General features: G+C 33.2%; 3 protein-coding genes across 4 annotated transcripts; all 3 read left to right on the top strand.

Annotated features, from left to right (window-relative positions):
• The first annotated feature begins 2,826 nt into the window (after positions 1 to 2,826).
• LOC132161879 (small ribosomal subunit protein eS17-like) lies at positions 2,827 to 3,689 on the top strand. Its single transcript, XM_059572092.1, has one exon. The coding sequence runs from the start codon at positions 3,133 to 3,135 to the stop codon at positions 3,565 to 3,567; it is 435 nt and encodes a 144-aa protein (XP_059428075.1). The 5' UTR covers positions 2,827 to 3,132; the 3' UTR covers positions 3,568 to 3,689.
• Positions 3,690 to 8,926: 5,237 nt separating this feature from the next.
• On the top strand, positions 8,927 to 10,453 carry LOC132192281 ((+)-borneol dehydrogenase 1-like). 2 transcript variants are annotated; one of them, XM_059607563.1, is made up of 3 exons: positions 8,927 to 9,034; positions 9,241 to 10,042; positions 10,176 to 10,453. In XM_059607563.1, the coding sequence occupies exons 1-2, from the start codon at positions 9,024 to 9,026 to the stop codon at positions 10,031 to 10,033; spliced, it is 804 nt and encodes a 267-aa protein (XP_059463546.1). In that variant the 5' UTR covers positions 8,927 to 9,023; the 3' UTR covers positions 10,034 to 10,042; positions 10,176 to 10,453. The 2 variants fall into 2 exon arrangements, with proteins under 2 accessions (XP_059463546.1, XP_059463545.1); XM_059607562.1 differs by having other exon boundaries at positions 8,928 to 9,034; positions 10,156 to 10,453.
• Positions 10,454 to 16,181: 5,728 nt separating this feature from the next.
• LOC132162041 ((+)-borneol dehydrogenase 1-like) lies at positions 16,182 to 17,851 on the top strand. The gene is made up of 2 exons (XM_059572288.1): positions 16,182 to 16,274; positions 16,856 to 17,851. The coding sequence occupies exons 1-2, from the start codon at positions 16,264 to 16,266 to the stop codon at positions 17,646 to 17,648; spliced, it is 804 nt and encodes a 267-aa protein (XP_059428271.1). The 5' UTR covers positions 16,182 to 16,263; the 3' UTR covers positions 17,649 to 17,851.
• The last annotated feature ends 3,220 nt before the right edge of the window (positions 17,852 to 21,071 follow it).

The following is a 21,071-nucleotide window of genomic DNA, read 5'->3' as shown; positions in this document are numbered from 1 at the left end:
TCCAAACAGGATCAGAAATTACTCGTACAACCTCCTTAGCAAGCCCATGTGCTCCAGTATTTGCTTCTCGCTTCACATGATAGATCATCCAACTCCTCTGTGTATTAAGAACCAGACGTACATCTCCCACTGTTTGACCATAACAACTACAAGAAGGATCAGGGTTGTTATACCATTATAGCATGCGCATGGTTGACTTTTATTCAGTCGTGCTGTCCTTTTTTTCCACAACACCAACCCCTAGACTTCCATTTTTTTTTTTCAAGAAAATCGTAATTTTTTCTTTTATTTGGTTGAGACATTAATGCAACTTGGATGTAATATTCTATATTGCTTGCTAAGAGTCAATGTCATTGTCCCCTAAGAGGTAGATTAATCAGTTAGGACCACGCTTAATAAAGCGGATGTCACTAGTTTGAATCTCTCTCACCCCTCTTATGCGGACATGTCAAAAAAAAAAAGTTTTTTTTTTTCTGATTTTACGTAAATTCTTTCTTTAAAAAAAAAAACAAAAACAAAAACTTATTCCGCTAGTCTCTCATATTTTTTTAGAAAACAATATTTAGGTAGAATAAAAAAAAAACACTAAAAAAAATTGTAGCACTTCTTTTTAGTTTAAATGTTGTAAAAACAAATTTCAAGAGATCCCCTTAATTTTTTTAAGGGTTTAAATTTAATTTTTTACTCTTTCTCGTTGGAGCCCCCACACAAGTAGAAAATGTCGTTGGCTTGGTAAAAATAAACAGAACAGAGCGTTAGGGTGTCCACAGAACATAACGTTTCTTTGATCTGCCATCCATGTATACTGAGCTTTTGATTATGCAGGTTGGAAGGGAAGGTAGCCTTGATAACCAGAGGGGCCAGCGGAATTGGAGAGACTACGGCGAGGCTATTCGTTCAGTGCAAAGGTTATCATCATGGTGGTCATAGCACCACCAACAAAGCTAGCTATTAGGAACGGCAAATAAAAGCGTTGTTCTTAAGACAGTCTGTTTGTTTGTCTGTCTGCAATTGAAATGTATTCCATCAAACCATACTTCGCGTACGTTGTTGTAACAGCAATAGAAGAAAAACCTCAAATTGGTTCACGTACAGTAGATTTATGGGTACAAACTACAGAGCAGCTTTTAAAAGCAATATATGTTCTTTTAAGTTATTAAAAAACACGGCTTAGAATCACTTTCTATTAAAAAATTATGTTTTTCTTATGGGCTAAAGGATAGCGTTAAGTCATTGAATTCTTATGGATGAGTGGAGCCGTCAAGAGAGAATGTTATCATTGGGTCAGCATCGATAGAGTGAGTTGTTGATGATGTGAGTTGCGGAGCGTGATGATATGTTACGATTTTAAGTGTCTCACATAACCTTAATTAGTACAATATTAATGTGCACGACTTTGTTTGTAAAAGCTTTTTCCTTTTCTTTTCGTTTTTTTTCTTCTTTTTAAAACAAAAACGTTAATATACAAATCCAAAACATAAAACACAAAATAATTAAAATTATGTTCACTTTTATGTTACATCAAACTACTTTTTCCAAAAAAAAAAAAAAATGTTCTTCAAAACATATTAATAAACTGAGCTAAATGGAGATCTTGTAGAGTATTATAAATTTTCATTGAATTGTTTATTTATCTAGTTTAACTTGATTACGTAGATCTTAGACTTAATTGTCATCACTTGTCACTCAATTACAAAGTTGCTCCTAGTCCTGTCCCACTAACACCGGAAACACATGGCATTTCTCTAGAGGCAACCACGTTTTTCAGCCCAAGGCCTTCTTCGGTTGGAATAGAAGGAAAATGGAGGTACCGCTTTGATGGTGATGGTGGTTGTAGTGGAGCTACCGCTCCTGATGGTGCAAACAGTTGTTTATCTGTCGATATTTGTCTTGATATTTGTTGTGCTCTTGGTGATGCAGGAATAGTTGTCTGAATGTGACATAAATCTACTGCGAACCAATTTGAGGTTTCTATTTTACTGCACCAAGTTTTGTTCGATAGAATAGAATAATTATGCATTGCAATTGCAGACAAAAACAAAAGGAACTTGAAACAATTACATAAATGATCAAATTAATTATTGGGTAAAGTCCACTTAACCCCTTGAAACTATCACCTCAATGACATTAATCTACTCCCAAAATTATCAATTGTGACAATTTATTCCCCAAACTACCAAAATAATGACAATGTACCCCCCATTTTAATAAAATGACGAAATTACCCATATTAAAATAAAAATAAAAATACTAAAATTTAAATTTTTTTCAAATTTTTAAGGGTATTTCAAATTTAAATTTTAGGTCATCATCATTGGTGCTTATGGCGCGGCTAACGGAGTGACCGAGGTCATCTTGGATATCAGCAATGATAACCTTAGCACCATGTTGAACGAATAGCCTTGCCGTAGTCTCACCAATTCCGCTGGCGCCTCCGATTATCAAGGCTACCTTCCCTTCCAACCTGTGTAATCAAAAAGCTCAGTGAAACACGCACAAATGCGTGTCTTGACAAAACATCTTTATCAATGGTGGGCAAAAGCACTTGGCCTGTATGCTAAGAGTATGTTTGGGTGCGCGTTTGAAGGGTCTAAAAGTTTGTTTAACACATAAAAAGTTTATTTGAAGAAAAAAGTACTCATTTAGTAAACAAATTAAAAGCGCTTTTAAGAGTTCAAAAATTGCCAAAATATACTTTTGGCAAAAGCTTAAAGATAAAACTTTTGTCAAAAAACACTTTTTACTTAAAAACTCTATTTTTTAAATGCAATCTCAAACATGCTCTAATTAAGTTCTTAAGTTCAACAATGATAATTAGTGGTAAAATTAGTAATTTTGATTTTGAGACAATGAGGCGTTAATTTACTATTCCTAATATATAAGTACTCATGTACCCTTTAGTAAATGATCTCATCAACTCCAAACCTAGGCCCAGATATGTGCCAATACAAATCAGGCCCAAGTCTAAAAACATCCAAATAAAAAGGTCGAATGCTTACTTCCATTGAAAGCCCAATCTGAGATCTCCCACGTATATAAAACCCCGACAAAACCCTAACCCTCGCTTCCATCGCACTCTTGCTGCCGGCCGTACAGACGCACGCCGACAGAAGTCACATATCAGCAGGCAGCATGGGGCGCGTCCGCACGAAGACGGTGAAGAAGTCATCGCGGCAGGTGATAGAGCGGTACTACTCGCGAATGACCCTGGATTTCCACACGAACAAGAAGGTTCTGGAGGAGGTGTCCATCATTCCCTCGAAGCGCCTGCGCAACAAGATCGCCGGGTTCTCGACCCACCTCATGAAGCGAATCCAGAAGGGTCCGGTCCGGGGCATCTCCCTCAAGCTCCAGGAGGAGGAGCGCGAGCGCCGCATGGACTTCGTCCCCGACGTCTCCGCCATCTCCACCGCACTCATCAAGGTCGACAAGGAGACCCTCGACATGCTCGCGGCGCTTGGGTTGGGTGAGATCCCTGGCCTCGAAGTGGTCGACCCAGTTCGCGTTTCCGACCCGTCCGCGTTCGGGCGGGGCGCACCAGTTGGTGGCGCCGGAAAGAGGTACTGAGGGAAATCCGGGCTTGGTAGTTTACGTTTTTTAATCTAATTGAAGAAATTTTGATGTTATCTCTTGTGGCTATGGATTTCTTTTTTTCATCTTGAGTTGGTTATTACTACTGGAGATCTCCAGTAAACCTAAGCCAAATCCGAAACAAAAAAAAGAAAAAGAAAAAGGGAAGCTCGATCATCATCGTTGTTCATATGATGTCCGGTCAAGATCTTAGTTAGAAGTATTATATGATTAGGGAAACAACTAAATGTAGTGCATGTGGTAATAGGCTAATTGAAGTCATAGCCTAATGAGCCCAATTCTAGCACCAGCAGCACCAACAAACATCACAACTATAACAAAATAATATTACCATTAATAGTCACATAATATCCGCTTAACGAAAAAGTAGTTACCAATTCAGAATAAAAATTACATGGCTACCAAATTAGGATTTCAACCAGATTTTTACGTTTAGAAAAATATTTAAAGGTTTACGTGATCCCAAATAATAGCTTATTATGCTTTTTCTCATATTTTTCATAAAAATTTTAGGGTTATTAAATAACAAATTAAAAAAAAAAAAAAGGGAATTTAATATCATCGAAATTATTAAATTATTCTATTTACAAAATTAAAAACAAATAATAGATGTTGATCAACAAAATGAAGATGAACATTCCGAACGAAAGTTGTCATAATATTGTAATACATATCATTACAATATTATTCCAAGATTTATCCGCAACATACATCACCATTTGCTAATTAAAATTAACTATTTGTTTTTAATTTTGTTATGTGAAATAATTTAACAAATCATATATTATTATTATTTGTTATTTATTAACAGTCAAAATTTTATTATAACTTTAGTTACAAACTCACTGTCAAGGAGTTTTGCACTTTTGCACAGATCCCATATAATATAACTTACTAAGTTTTTTCTCATAATTTTCATAAAAATTTGAGGGTTATTAAATAACAAAAAAAAAAAGTGCATTAGTATCTAAATTATTAAATTATTCTATTTACAAAATTAAAAACAAATAATGGGTCTTGATCAACAAAATGAAGATAGACATTCCCAATGAAAGTTGTCATAATATTGTAATACATATATATTACAATATTATTCCAAGATTTATAAGAAATGTGCACCATCATTTTGCTAATTAAAATTAAGTATTTGTTTTTTATTTTGTTATGTAAATAATTTAACAAATTATATATTAATATTCCTTTTTTTTGTTATTTTATAAAAGTCAAAGAAAATAATAATAATAATAATAAAAAGCTTTAGTTACAAACTCATCACTGACAAAGAGTTCCTATATTACTTTGCCGATCAAAATTAAACATTTGCTTTTAATTTTGTTAAATGAAATAATTTATAACAACGATCAAAATTTTATGACATGAAAAAAAAAAAAAAAAAAAGCTTTACGGGCTATTATGGAAATGATTACTGTACCATCTATATGGCCGAGCTTTGGTTACGAACTCATGTTCATAGCCGTTCGATCGGCAGCTCTCGCGTTGGTGCGTGGCTCGGTGCTTGGTCGCCGGAGTGGTGGGCTACGAGACTGAGGGAAACAGCTGTTTCGAGGAAAAGGATCCTCTCCATTTCAAAATCCCTTCATTTTCTCCATTTAGTGCATTTTGAAGGGTAGCGTTGTCCAAAAGTTTTAATGATGGTAGTATATTAAATGCAATATCCTTCAAAATGCACTAAATGAAAGAAATAGAAGGATTTTGAAATGGAGAGAATTCTATTCCCTGTTTCGAAGGGCTTTAAATTTGTTGGTTTGTGGTTCCAGTTGGGTCTTTAATTAACACTATTTATAAAGGGTCAAGAAAATGAATGAAGGGGGTTTTGTGTGGGTTACAGCTGGTAACAAAAAAAGTATTGTGGTCTCAACTGTAAACCACGTGTCATCATGAAAGAGAGGTAGTTAGTTCGAATTCCATTATCTTATTGGGACATGTTAAAAAAAAAAAAAAAAAAAAAAGGTGTTGTGTACAGAAGCATGCAGAACGCGTGACTGAGCAAGAGCGATTCTCGTGGATTTTCGTTCACATGAAATGTTCAGTTTAGACGTCCTTGACCTCACGCTCTTCTTGTGATCGAACTCGGTCGTAATTTTACCAAAGCTTTGAATTGAATTCATTATTGTATTCGCGCGGTATACATTTTAAGGTTTAGGATTGGGACCAAAATATATATATAAAAAAAAAAAAAAAAAAAAAACGTTTGTGAATTGATAAAGTTGTATTAGGATTATATTAATTAGAATGTTTGTAATAATATGTCAGATCAATTTTGACCGATTCAAAACTCTTTTTTATAGGATTTATTTCAATTTTTAAATCTTATTTTAACACTCACAAAACAAGAAAAAATAAAAAAAGAAACTCATAATGAAATGGAGAAAAATTAGCTACAAATTAGTTTATATCTAATTAATACAAGTCAATTTAATAAAGTAACACGTGTCTCATAACTATTAAAAAAACATGTCCCTTACTAGTGGCTCAATGAAAATTAGTTTTGTGAGTCTCTTCACATGGCCCATTTCGGTAGTCCATCATTCACTTGGGTCACAGTTATGGCCCAATGAGAATTAGTCTTGTGAGCCTCTTCTCGGGGCCCAATCTAGTATTTCCATTCCAATATGGTTGCTTATAACTTTATTAAGTAGGGAAAGATGAAAAATTCCATGTTGAAGTTTTTTATTTCTGAAATATTGTTGACTTTAATTTATAGTAACATCACAAATAGATAAAACATAGTTTTGTTGAATTAAGATATTTATCAATGGCTAATGAACTCTTAAGGGCATATAATTAAGGTACAAAGAATGGTCATTTTTTTAGGAATACAAAGAGTTGCAATGGAATAATCATTCTTACTTTTTAGATTGGTGACTTCACATGATTCTTTCTTAGAATTGAACCAAAATTATTAAAATACCCAATTTTTTTTTTCTAATTAAAAAAAAAAAAAAGAAGAAAAAGTTCAAAGGGGCTGTCAATACCCATGGCAGAACACTGGGAAAACTGGCCGGTCACACCACCTCCAATAGCATCGAGGTGTTGCACCACCCCATAGTATTTATTATAGGTGTTTGGCCATCTCTTGGGGTGATCACCTAATCCGTCACCCCATTGAACTTGTTTTGTTTTGTTTTTTTTTTAAATATAAAATTTAGGTTTTGTAGAAAGAATAAAAATAAAAAGCCCATTATGTAGGGCTGAAATATTAACCACTTGCTAACCACTATATATATATATAAGTGGTTGATATCATATGTAGTAAGGTATTATTGTAAAAAAGTCATTATTTAGATATTTTTCTGATTTTTTTTCTTCTCTTTTTTCTTTTTAAAAAGTGAATAGCAGTGCGGTACCGGTAACCGGCACATATTAAATAATCACTAACCTCATAAACGGTTAACGAAAGCGGCTATCCAATTTTACTATCCACTTATGCAGTTCCGGTTAGCGATTTTAACTAATAACACTAATCGTATATGCATTTTCACCACTACTATTATGTACGTTCCTACAACTAAAGAGAAGAATGAAAAAAACCACTCCATTCCAAGTGGCTTCTCCTTACCAAAACATTACCTAACTTAAATAACTCATTAAACTAGCTACGGCACAGAATGACATACTAGCTAGTATATATGTCAACCCGCTCCCGGAGGCTCCGGTACTCCTTGCTGTACGTCCAAGTTGTTTAAGAATATGTTTGGTGGCAACCGACTTTGTAGCAAATGTATAGGATAGATGGAGGACCTCCCAATGCGTAGGTTGAGAGATTACAACCACAAGGGCGGCCGCCACACCTAAATCTACTGACTATATTGGATAAGGTGGGCATGCACGCCGCATGGCTAAAACGTAGTCCATTAATTAAATATACACTTTGTAACGCTTGTGGCTTCCTTGATAGGATATTTGTGGCACCCAGTAGCCATGGGAGTACCTGGACTGTGCTTTGGAAGAGATGGAAGACGGTCTTCATATATATATATATATAATTATGCCATTGAATATGCAGATCGCTGCAGGATAAATCCACCACAAAAATTACAAAAAGATGTCATTTTTTTCTTCTTTCAATTCGTTGGGGGTCTAATGCGATTGTTGACCGGAACCATGTATGTACGATATATGCACATCCTTTACCAACACCCATGCACTAAAAAGCAAACTCAATGGAAGATACAGACATGATCATTTTTTAGTTGACCCAACCAACACGAAACCACGGTAAAACTAGAGATGCACGAATCATTCCCTTTTTTTTTATTGGAAATTAATCAAAAGGTACAATGATTCTACTTGGAAGTTGTAGAAAAAATATGCGGTTTTATCCGGACTTTCACACGCGGTGTATTGGGGTAGACTTCCAAATAAAAGGACCCCAATAGCTAGGTTGGTTAAAGGCATTGCCTTAACCAAAAAAAATGTAATTAAAGATGTGATTTATTGACTTTTAATCTATTTAATTAATTAGGAGGACTCTATAAAGACTTATATAGCATTACTTAAAAAAGTGTAATTGATACTCTGAAATTTTAAACTGTAAAATGTATGGGGAAAATTCATATATATTTATACTATCTTGATGAAACTATTACCAAATTGATAATGTTTCTCCAAAATTTTTTATTAGAACAATGTCCACCCAAATTACAAAAAAAAATATCAATATTTTTGTAATGACAAAAATACCCTTAATCAAATAAAATGATGGAGGTAACTTCACTTTAAACTCTTGAATCACCACGCGATTTGACAAGTCCCGAACTTCAAAACCTCTCAATTTGAACCCATGAACTTTCAATTGCAGTTAATTTGAACATCTCCGTCTGATTTTAAACGTTAAAAGTGAGACAATGATGTTTATATCTTTTTTTTTTTATAAAATTCTAAATTTACTCTTAATTTCAAATTAAAATTTTTTAAAAATATATTAAAAAAAAAATCACAAGTTTGGGCCACCTTGTGACCCTTTTTTTTCAAAAAAAAATTTTTCTATTTTTTTTTTAATAAAAAGAAAATTGAAGGAGTTTTAATGGCAAAAATTGACAGAGAGAGAGGTAACTTGACTGCAATTGAAAATTCATGAATTCAAATTGAGAAGTTTTAAAGTTCAGAAAGAACTTATCAAATCGCGTGATAATTTAGAGATCTAAAATAAAATTACCCCTAAAATAATTAATTAGCCGATCTAAACACAATTTAGCACTCGACGTTAGGGTCCGTGACGTCTGTCCGTCGTAGACTTTAGAGCAAGCGCCCTCTTGCTGATGGCTGCTTGTGGCAGGATCCTTTCCTTGGCTTTTCTTTCAAGCCTATAAATTGAAAAGTCTCTCTGCTCTAAGTTCCATATTCCGCAGAGTGAGAAATAATCCTCTCCTTCTCTCTTAATTTCTCTCTGATCTCTCTCTATTAGCTTAATGGCAAAAAGGTTGGTAGATACATATGATGCGTCGCTAAGTTTTTACTTCCATTTATCAGAGGGCGCATGATAGCTAGGTTTTACGTTTCCCATGTTTTTGTTATGATTTTTTTTTTTTTTTTTTTTTGTATTACATCTACGTCCAATATATATTTGCAGTAGTAAATTTAATTTTAAACGTGGGTATTGTGCCATGTACGTTCCTCCATGTTCAGGCTAGATGGGAAAGTGGCAATCATCACCGGAGGCGCAAGCGGGATCGGAGCAAGTGCTGTGCAACTCTTCCATGAAAACGGCGCCAAGGTTGTCATAGCCGATATTCAGGACACAATGGGTCAAGCAATTGCCGATAAGCTTGGAAAAAATGTTAGCTACATCCATTGTGACGTCACAAATGAAGACGACATCTGTAATCTCATTGACACCACAATTTCCAAACACGGACAGCTTGATATAATGTACAACAACGCAGGCATCGTGGACATCCCCTTCATGAATATTCTGGAAACCAAGAAATCGGATCTAGAGCGAGTTCTCAACGTTAACTTGGTTGGAGGTTTCCTAGGAGCCAAACATAGCGCAAGGGTGATGATTCCGCGGGGTAAAGGCTGCATACTGTTTACTGCTAGTGCTGCTACAGCAATTGGAGGGCTTTCATCTCATTCTTATGCAGCGTCCAAATGTGGAATTTTGGGCCTTGCAAGGAACTTGGCAGCTGAGCTTGGGCAACATGGTATAAGAGTAAATTGCGTGTCGCCTTATGGCGTCATTACTGGTATGGCTGGAGGTGTCGATGAAGCTGACGTACCCAAAATGGAAGCGGTATTGAGTGAGGTGGGCAATCTGAAGGGGCAGGTTCTCAAGGCAGAAGGAGTTGCACGGGCAGCACTCTACTTGGCTAGCGACGAGGCAAATTATGTGAGTGGGCTCAACCTTTTGGTGGATGGAGGGTATAGTGTGGTCAATCCTAGCATGATGAAGCTTCAAAGCTCATTTATGAATATTTAATAAAAGACGGTACAGAGATTTTATTTGCTTTTCTTTTATTTTCCCCTGTAATTTTATGTTCTTTGTGTTTCTATTTTCTAGCATGTTCCTTGAACTGGCCACTTTTTTTGTTTTTTTGACAGAGTTCTTCATCTCTTTACAGACTACTGATCGATGGTTGGATTTGGTGTCTTCTACCAACCACTGATGGTCGTGATGGTAACCATGATGCGTTTTGTTCCGTTTATAGAATCTTGCCATTTATTACATCTTTTATTGGCTATTTAAGTTCGCTTGATGAGCCGGGTCATTTATTTGACCCATTCTCAACTGTTTTCAGAAGGCTTTGTTGCCTTTGTTTTTTATTTTCTTGTAATTTCCCTTTTCCCTTCCTCCACTTTGAATGGAAAAAAATAATAAAACTCCGAACTTTCATCGTTTTTTCAATATCTTCAAAAGTTTAAAAACTCTTAATTTACTATATCAAACTTTAAAAAATTTACAATATCACCCCTCTTGTTAGGGTTTGGGGTTACATAAAACATCGTCAAATGGTGAAATGACAATTCCACCCCTGTAAACAGTGGCGGAGCCAGACAATTCATATTGGGGGTGCCGCACTCCAAAATTTTGTTGGCGTCCTAAAAGTTTTTTCACCCTAAAAATTTGGTAATTCACACAATATATGCATCACAAAAAAATATCTATAAAAGTTCATAAATGTATACTTAAATTGATATATTAGAAACATAATATGTCGGCACTATATCAAAAAGACAGAAATACAAAAAAAAAAAAAAAAAAAAATGTCTAGAATTGCACTTTATAGTCTTTTATAAGTACAAAATATCAAGTATCGAATCTAAATCGAAGCTCTCAGCAATTTCCCTTTCAATATAGAGAACAAAATTATTTGCAAAAAAAAAAAAAAAAATCATCCTCCATTTTGTTATAAAGTCATGTTTTAACAATTTTCATTGCTGAAAATGCTCGTTCGGTAGTTGCTGTAGACACTAGAAAAGTCAAAATAAGACGAATTAATCTATCAATAAGATAGTTTGTTTTTAATTTTTCTGTCTTTGCCAATCCTTGGCATAATTCTGTAATGGAAGATAAATTTTGTAATGTTGGATCAACAAGCACATATATCTCAAATTAATTTTGTCATACTTAGAAAAATCTAAGAGAATAATACTTCTCCGTAATCATACATATATCGTCAATTTTAAATAATTTTTAAGCATTTTTTGGATTCAAAGCTAAGTAAGTGTCAAAAGTTCCAAAGCTGACCAGTGACTGCTGCAAAATTAATTGGGTTGAGTTCTTCTTCCTGGAAACAAATAAATGACTTGAAACCTTTTGTAGCGAAGGAGAATTTTTTGCCAACTGTGCCACTTTATTGAAGAAAATTACTAAAAACCTCTTCTAAGTGCTTTATATCCAAGAATATTTGTCTTCCATTTTCATTTTGCCTTCAAAAGAGGTCTGAAACCTCACGTTAGGCTCAGATGGGTGTGCCGTGGGTAGGAAAAAAAAAAAAATTAATCTTTGGGGGTGCTGTGGCACCCCCAAAGAGCAACATGGCTCCGCCACTGCCTGTAAAATTTATGAAATTACAAAAAAAAAAAAAAAATTATCCTTAAATTACAATTAAAAAATGCTGGGAAACATACAGGGGGTATTATGGAAATTTCACACCTCTCCATTAAAATTTTTGGTAAAATTATACGGGAGGATTCAGAAAAGTGAGATTGTAAACTTTTTAAAGTTCGATACACTAAATAGGGAGTTTTTGAACTTTGCTGATATAAACACCAAACACAACCTCTCAATTCTTTGTAAAGAAAATACCAATTTTAGCAATGATATTAATTTGTTAGAATATATTACAATATATGATTTTATTGTCATTGATTGTAATCAAATCAAATCATATTTAATAATATAATTAAAAATCTGATTTGATTTGATATTTATATCGTTTTTTCACTTGATGGTTAATCATCAGGTGAATAAAAGGATAATGTAGCCTTAAAATTTTATTCTATGGGTGTAAGTCATAAATCGAACCATGTAAAATTTTCTGTTCTTACATTCTTTATTCCGCAATTTATTTATTTTTCTATTTCATTATTTATTTCTTCAATTTTCGGTATCCAATAATTAAACTTCTAATCAATAGCATGGGAAGGGGTGAGATACACGACCCCTAAGAAAATGAATAGTTTATGTTAAAAATATAACTTTGGGTTATACTGTCTTGCCATCAATTGTGGTTAAGGATTTGTACATATAGATAGATTGTTACAAAGAAATTACAAATATAAATTCAAATTACAAATAGTTTACAAATAAGATAGGCTAGCTAATATTCTATTGGGAGCCCCTATTATGCAGAAGGTGCATAAACAAGCCACTTTGCAGCCTCCAATAAGTATGAGACACATCATCATTTCAAGAAAAATGCAACAAATTAAAATGAGAACAAAAACACCCAATCTAAATAGGAACCAAACAAATCCGGCAAGACCAGCCATTTCCGGCGAGACCAGCCGGCCAGACCCACGACCCACAGCATGGGTCTGGCCGACCAGACCCACACCTTGGGTCTCGCCGGTTGGTTTCACCGGCCATGACCCAATTCTGGCCGGGGTCACCATCTTCGACACGTTTTCCTGCGAAACCTAGCCTCAAAATCATATTCGATCTAATGCCTCAAAAATCGTTTTTAATGTCTTAAAACTCGTTTTTGGATTTAAAACTAAAACCTAGATGAAAAGATTAACCCTTTAGAGATTTTATCACCTTAAAGGGATCTGTTGGAGAGGGCTGCCACCTAGAGAAAGGAGACCCGTGGGTCTGGCCGACATGACCCAGAGAAGAAGAGAAATAATGAAGAAGAGGCTACTGCAACTTTTCGGTGAAGAACCAGAGAAGACGAGAAAGAAGAGAAAATCAAGTGTATAAGCATGTAGAGTTTTTTTGTGCATTTTTTTTTTTGCTTTATATGATGTGTCTTTATGCTATTAGGTGTTTCAAAACCCTCTTTTTATGCCATGACTGCATAAGAGGTCTATCCTATTCTATTTATCACAACTAATACTATCTTTATTTTCACTTGGGGTGTACGTTTGAATTCTTCATTTGATAACTCTCTAACCGTTTATAACGTAAGATCCCATGATGTTTTGATGAAATTAAACCTTGATGTCTCATTCATGGCCGACAGACCATGTATAGCCACTATCTCTGGTCCAGGACGGCAAGTCGCGTGATATACATGATTCAACAATTAGCTTCCTACTGCAATGAATCAATTTTAACAAAGATGAATATTGTGAGCTTTATTTTCCTTAAACACTTGATTAATTATAAGGTTTCTGGCAACCCAATCAAAACATATGGAAAATTAAGCATTATTTACCATTACTTGTGATTAGTCCCCTAAAACAGTAGCATATACTTAAACCAATGGCGTGAAAATTGAAAAGGACTAATTGGGGCCTTATCTTTATATATAATATATTATAAAACAAGTTACAAGTTATCCGGCTATTAATCACTTTTGTCAATCGCTATAATCAGAAATTACCACAACCGACCTAAGCAGTTATCCTGTTATTTGGTTGCAGTTATTTGCGGTTATGCAATTATATGGATAATAACAGCCTCATTTGTACATCCCTAACTAACATATGGCGAAAAAATTATAGGAAAAACTCAGTGAGGGACCTCTTTTAAATTCTCGAAAACTCAACTAGTGAAAGTTGATTTTTAAAAATTGAGAGAGTGGTTTCAAATCACATATTTACCCTAATTTGTATGTTTATTTTGGAAATGATGCAACTAAATGAAAGAAAATAATTAATCTAAATGAGACGGTATTTTGAAAGAACAATGTCTTTTTATTTATATAAAGTAATTTTTATTTTAGGAGGAATGCTGAGCAATTGTCCCCCATCGCCATGTGATTGTACCCGAAGAATATCATTATCTTAATTAGAGATAGGGCGTTTCGTGTAAGTAGAGGCTTGAAAGATTGTGCGCAAAGATCTTTGTTAGATTTCATATTTGATCGAATTTTTAAACTTTTAAGTTTCCATCATTTTATTTAAAACAATTAAAGTTCTGTCAAGTCAAACCTATTCCCACAATCTTGTCCATTATCTTATGTGCATTTCAAATAAATAAATAAATAAATACTACTTGGCATTCTTAAATAATAACGTCTTAGTATTATTGTCTATGTGGCACATTCGCAATTTTTTTTTTTTTTTTTTTTGCTAAATAAAAGAACAAAAAAAATAAACACTTACAAATACTGAGTAGCATTTCTCTTAATTTTTTTGTTTTTTTTTTTAAAAAAAAAATGGCGTTATATCGGATACCATCACTGCCATCCCTCCTTCCGTACGTTTGGATGGCAAAAAAAGTTCACAGATCGAAGTGTTAACTTCTGCGTTTATTACGTGGCTTATTGAACCGTGATTAGAGCTCATTCTAATTGCATTTCCACTCATTTACCTCACTCTCACAGAACTGGCTAGTTCTTTTTTTTTTTTTTTTTTACATGAATATCCACTAGTTCCTAATTGGCTGTTTGTTGCTCTTCTTTCCGTGTTTGTTTTGTGTTGTGTTGCTGGCATGTCATTTAAAAAAAAAAAAAAAAAAATTGGGGCATACGCTTAATTATATATGTTTGTTCTTAGCTGGAAAAGGCATTCAAGAGTTGACATTAATCCTTCGTTAACTGATTTATTCTCTTTTAAAACTATTTATTCCGCAGAAATAGGCATTATGTATATAAGGAAGGTAATTAGATTGGCTCATAATTTAATAGAGTTTATCAACATCTGTATTGACGGGCACATCCATCAAAAGAATAAACAACAATAGTTTGACGGGTTTGTAATAATAATATTTTAATAAACTAGTCAAATGTTGCCAAGAGTGTGAACAAGATAAAATTATTCAAACATTCACATATTTCTTTTCTCTAGATCAGCCCAATAAATAATTAGGTGTAAAGGGTTATTTTTCACTGCTTAGATAGTTTGGTGTGAGAGGTTATCTCTTACAGCCGGTTAAAATAAATTTTGTTAGAAAATTTGGCTACCTATGTCTTAGATCTAGTATGCTCGGAGCAGATCTGCTTTTAACTGTATTTGTACATGGGTTAGCGGAGGAGTAATTTGTTATTGTCGATCTCTAGCTCTCATAACATTTAGAGCATTCACCTCTGGCTTAGCAAATATTTAGTTAAATTTTAGCTAAAAGACCATATTTTCTTATTTTAGTTACCAACTTTTTTTAAAGTACCTACATCCCGCTCAGTATTTTAACTATTCAATTTCATTATTTCATTTAAATATCATTTTTTTATTCTTTGTTAATTTATTCTTTCTCCAACAACCATATTTTTTAAAATTTGTCATTTTCTAGGAGTCATATTTTTATAAATTTTCCTTTTAATAATGATTATATTTTAAAAAAAAAAAATTTCTAATGGCATATCTTTTTTTAAATTTTGTATATATATTTTTAATTTTAATAGTATATATGAATATGTTATTAAAGAATTTAATAATACCCATACAAGAACAAAAGATTGAACCAAAATTACAAATTTGATGATACCCATAAGTTCAAATATGCAACATAAACTTTTATTTCAAGATAAATAAAACCCTTCACAAATTAATTAGGTAAATAAGCTTACTGTGAGGCTGATTTTGTTATTTTATAGCAGAGGAATGATAAAATTATTTTTTATTAGAGGAGATAGGAAAGAACAATTTTTTTTTTTTTTTAATATTAATATAAGATATACATTTTTGAGGTACTGTGCATATTCTAAATAAGGTCAACCTCAAAAGCTGATTTTGCATTTTTGTCAAAAAGGAATTAAACATTTATCCCCAAGATGTAGCTCAATCGGTTAGGACCACGCCTCATGAAGCGGAGGTCACTAGTTCGAATTCCCCTCCCCCCTCTTGTGTGGACATGTCAAAAAAAAAAAAAAACATTTTTTCAGTCGTCAGATTATGGCATAGACTTGAGAGGCAATGCCATTTGCTGATGATCAGGGCTACAAGTGGCAGGATACTTTTCCATGGTCTTTAATTTCTTCATGACTTGAGCCTATATATAAATTGAAAGGTCTCTCATATCTCTCCTCTAACTTCCATCATCTTTTCCATATCCCGCAGTGAGAAATAATCAGTCCACTCTCTCTGATCTCTCTCAGCGAAATGGCAAAAAGGTTAGCAGTTATATATATGTTTTACTTTGATTTATGTCATAGGTTTAGAGTTTAATAATGTTTCCCTTGTTTTTGTTATGATTTTTCCCAGAAAGGTAGACTAATTAATATAACGTGGATCAATATTTTGCCTGACAAATACAATTGCCCAGCGTTTTTGATGGTTGAATTATTGATACATGAAGCTTTGAAATAAATTTTATTTTAAACGGCAATATTTTTCCATTTTCAGGCCTGATGGATATATATATATACAACTAAATAAATGAACAATTAAAATACTTTTGAAGTATATATATATATATATATATATCAAACATATATATATATATATTTTTATGTTAATTTATTAACTTGTTTCCGTTAATTTTTCATATTTTGAAATATCTATATATTCATCATCGATCACATTAACTATATATAAGTATCTATTTTTGAGGATTTTTTAAAAACAAAGAAATAAGAAGTTAGATACCTTTTGAATTTATATTTTTCCCAACGCTTAATTTTAAGGGTTGAAACATGAAGTTTTAAAGTTATTTAATTATAATTAAACGGCAATATTTATTCTCCGTGTTCAGGCTAGATGGGAAAGTGGCAATCATCACCGGAGGGTCAAGCGGGATCGGAGCAAGTGCTGTGCACCTCTTCCATGAAAACGGCGCCAAGGTTGTCATAGCCGATATTCAAGACACAATGGGACAAGCCATTGCCGACAAGCTTGGAGAAAATGTTAGCTATATCCATTGCGACGTGGCAAATGAAGACGAAATCTGTAATCTCATTGACACCACAATTTCCAAACACGGACAGCTTGATATAATGTACAACAACGCAGGCATCGTGGACATCCCCTTCATGAATATTCTGGAAAGCAAGAAATCGGATCTAGAGCGAGTTCTCAACGTTAACTTGGTTGGAGGTTTCCTAGGAGCTAAACACGGCTCAAGGGTGATGATTCCGCGGGGTAAAGGCTGCATACTTTTTACCGCTAGTGCTGCTACAGCAATTGGGGGGCTTTCATCTCATTCTTATGCAGCGTCCAAATGTGGAATTTTGGGGCTTGCAAGGAACTTGGCAGCTGAGCTTGGGCAACATGGTATACGTGTAAATTGCGTGTCGCCTTATGCCGTCATCACTGGTATATTAGGAGGTGTCAATGAAGCTGACGTACCCCAAATGGAAGCGGCGGTGAGTGAGGTCGGCAATCTGAAGGGACAGATTCTCAAGGCAGAAAGTGTTGCACGTGCGGCACTCTACTTGGCCAGCGACGAAGCTGATTATGTGAGTGGGCTCAACCTTTTGGTGGATGGAGGGTACAGTGCGGTGAATCCTAGCATGATGAACTTTCAAAGCTCGTTTATGAATATTTAAGATATTAATTAGCTTTAATTACTTGACTTGCGATGCTTACGGCATGGTGTCTAGATTTTAGTGCATGTATTTCATTATGCGAATAAATATTAAAGTGTGGTAGATAGTGTTGAGGTCTTTTGAGGATGATCTCTTACTGTTTGTGGATAAGATTTTGGGCATATTTATAAAGAATAAACAACCTTACTTTATTGAATCGGTTTTATGATCAAATGAGTTAGGACTATGAATTTTTTCATAATATCAAAGCTTACCACAGGACGAATGTGACCCCACTACTTATCCCGTGACAAAGACCAAGAAAAATACGAGTAATTCTAGGTGGCTATTAAAATCACCATTGAACTTGTAATTGATCATTATTGAATTTTGATCAAATGATGATTTTAATAGTCACATCATTCTTAGTGGAACACAAGTAGACCATTTAAAATTACTTGACAAAATACTAATCTGTAGATGAGGGAGACATGCATGAATTTAGTGTGGTTTAATTAAATAAAAAAATTATTTATAGAATTTATATTGGAATGAAATTCTCATTCGGATGAATAAATAAGGGGAAATTTTAACGGAAGGTCCCTAGCCTATAAATAAAAAGCATGTGTATTTATTAATATGGGTAATAATTAAGCATATATAGGTTGGAAGAAACCTAGCTCTCTAATTTTTCTCTTCTAACATGCACATAAGTTATAATTGTGAAGGAATTGAAGGATACCATTATCTTTGAGAAGATATACTATGTTCGTATAAGTAGAATCTTGGAAGATTAGAGATTTCGTTAGTTAATTTTGAAATGCCGTGAAAAAAAAAAAAAAAAAAATAACATTTTTATTCTACAATTATTTTATAACTTTTTTTTTCTAATAAGAAATAGATTTAACGATTAGTTATAAATGTCCCCTTCTTCTTCTTCTTATTAGTATTATTATTATTATTATAAGATAATAATTATGAAATAAAAATGTAACTTGTAAACATAACTCTTGCTTGCTTATAATTTTTAGATCTTCAATTTTTCATAATTTTATTCAAAACACAGCTTGAAAGTCAAACTGACAGCTTTTGGCCAGTTGCTTCTGTGAACGGCAACTTCAGCTCTATTTGCGTCGAGCAATCTGTTTTTGCTTCACTAAAAAGCCTCAAGCTAGAGTTGACATTTTGTTAATTAACAGATACATTATCTCTTTCAGAACTATTTATCCCGTAGAAATTGACAGTGACTCATTAGTTAACTACAAGTAGGAATTGCAAATGAGCATTTAGAAAGAAGAGAAGGAGAATAAACATATTTGTTTTTAATTTTCTTGCCATGCACCAAAGGAACAAGAGTAATGCTATTCAAACTCCAATACTCTCTTACATTATTTTTAAAATCATTATTTAGTAGTAATTCATCTCAAATTTAATAATAACTTTAAAAGTCATGTTAAAGAGTATGAAATTAAGAGTGTGAAAGTAAAAATGTATAATATTTCTCAAAGAATAATAAATTTGTAGATTGTTGTACAACTTAGTAGACTGTTGTGGTAATTTGCCAAAGAATAATAATTTTTTAACATTAATGTTATTTAATAGACTGTCGTATGACTTCTATATAATTGGGATGACACGGCAGTGAAAACCAATCTTTAAATCGGCAAGAATTATTAAAATAAAATATCAATGACTAATTTTCACTGCAACATCATATTAATGATTGATTCTCAACGTTAAATCGATCATCAAATTGTATGCAGTAGTATAACAGTCTACTAATTAAATAGCATTACTCACGCAAAATCTATCATTTATATTTTTATTCCATAATTATTTTATAACTTTTATTTTCTAATAAGAAATAGATCTAATGATTAGTTGTAAATGTCCTCATTACTACTCTAAGATGATTATGAAATAAAAATGTAGCATTACACCTCCTTTGAATTTTTAGATCTTCAATTTTTCATATTTTGATTCAAAACACTGCTCGAAAGCGAAACCGATGGCTTGACTAGTGATAAGATGTAAGCACGGCATGCCTATTAGATCCATTTGATTGACACCTAAAATTAGCAGATGTTACTCAACATGCTTCTCTTGCTTTCTCGGTGAACACTTGGGTCTAAGGTGCCATTTTCTTAAAACATACTTGACACCTGTAGTGTTGTACAAAGGAGAGTTGAGTGCACGTGGGACATGGCAAACTCTCAAGGGGAGCATTAATTCCCCCTCAATTGCTCTCAATAAATATGTATATTGTTGTATGACTTCCATAGGGATAACATGCATGGTAGTGAAAATGAAACTTTAAATCGGTAAAGTATTATTAAAAGAAAATATCAATGGCTAATTTTCACTGTAACATCATATCAGTAATATGACAGTCATACAACAATCTATTAAATAACTTTTTTTAATTTTTTTTTATTTTATCAAGTTCTGATCTAATGACTAATTCTCCCTATTAGAACGAAATTGTATACAGTATAATAAGAGTCTACTAATTAAATAGTGCAAAATCTATCATTTATCCTTTACACATGTACAAATAATGAGATGCGTACGTGTCTGGCCCAATGTTTCTCGTCTTAATTAATTGCCTTCCTTAACATCCAAACACGTGGCAATTCAGCAGGCAGTTGACTCAGCTTGGGCCTTTGTAGAGAAAGTTGTTGAGTCTGAAGAAACAAGCGAAGAAGACAGAAAAAAATTTTAATGTAGAAAAGATGAAGACAAAACTCAAAAGCGGAAGGGGCTTGTTAGTGCAATTTTTTTTTTTTTTTTTCTTTTTAAATAATAATAAAATTAAACATGGTGCTTGAATCCAATCATTAATTATTTGGGCTACAAAACCGTGGCTGAAAATTTGAAGATCTTTATTATAAAATGAATAGGAAAGCAAGGTTTCACCAAATTAGGCTGTTGAAGCTTGTTTTGAAGTAAGAATTTGTTTGGATTTACAATTTTAAAAAGTGCGATTTTAAAAATATTATTTTAAGTACATAATTCTTAGTTTGGCAATAGAACGTGCTCTATTAACTATGTACATTACATTGTCAAACACACTATTTTCAACGATAATAGAACGTGCTCTATTAACTATTAAAAATAAATGTTAGAATAATATACTCTAAAGATACAAGTTAGTTTAATGGATTAAGTTGAAAAAAATAATAATAAAAAAATAAAAAAATAAAAAATTATAACATAATTTGGAGAAAAATTTTATTATATTATTCTTTTTGTCACAAAACAAAATATATTTAATTTTAATTACCATGTATACATTAGTAAGCATAGCTGAGGCACTATGTATGTAATAAAAATAAAAATAATTACATGGATACCATTTTTATGAACCGAACCAAATTTAATTTGCAGTACTCTAATATATGAAGGAGCAGTAGACATGTCTTGCTATTTTTTGCATTAAACATT

Source organism: Corylus avellana, chromosome ca9, assembly GCF_901000735.1.
Source record: "Corylus avellana chromosome ca9, CavTom2PMs-1.0".
Classification (NCBI taxonomy): domain Eukaryota; kingdom Viridiplantae; phylum Streptophyta; class Magnoliopsida; order Fagales; family Betulaceae; genus Corylus; species Corylus avellana.
Note: the sequence above shows the minus strand (reverse complement) of the source record. Positions and strands in the feature narration are given on the sequence as shown.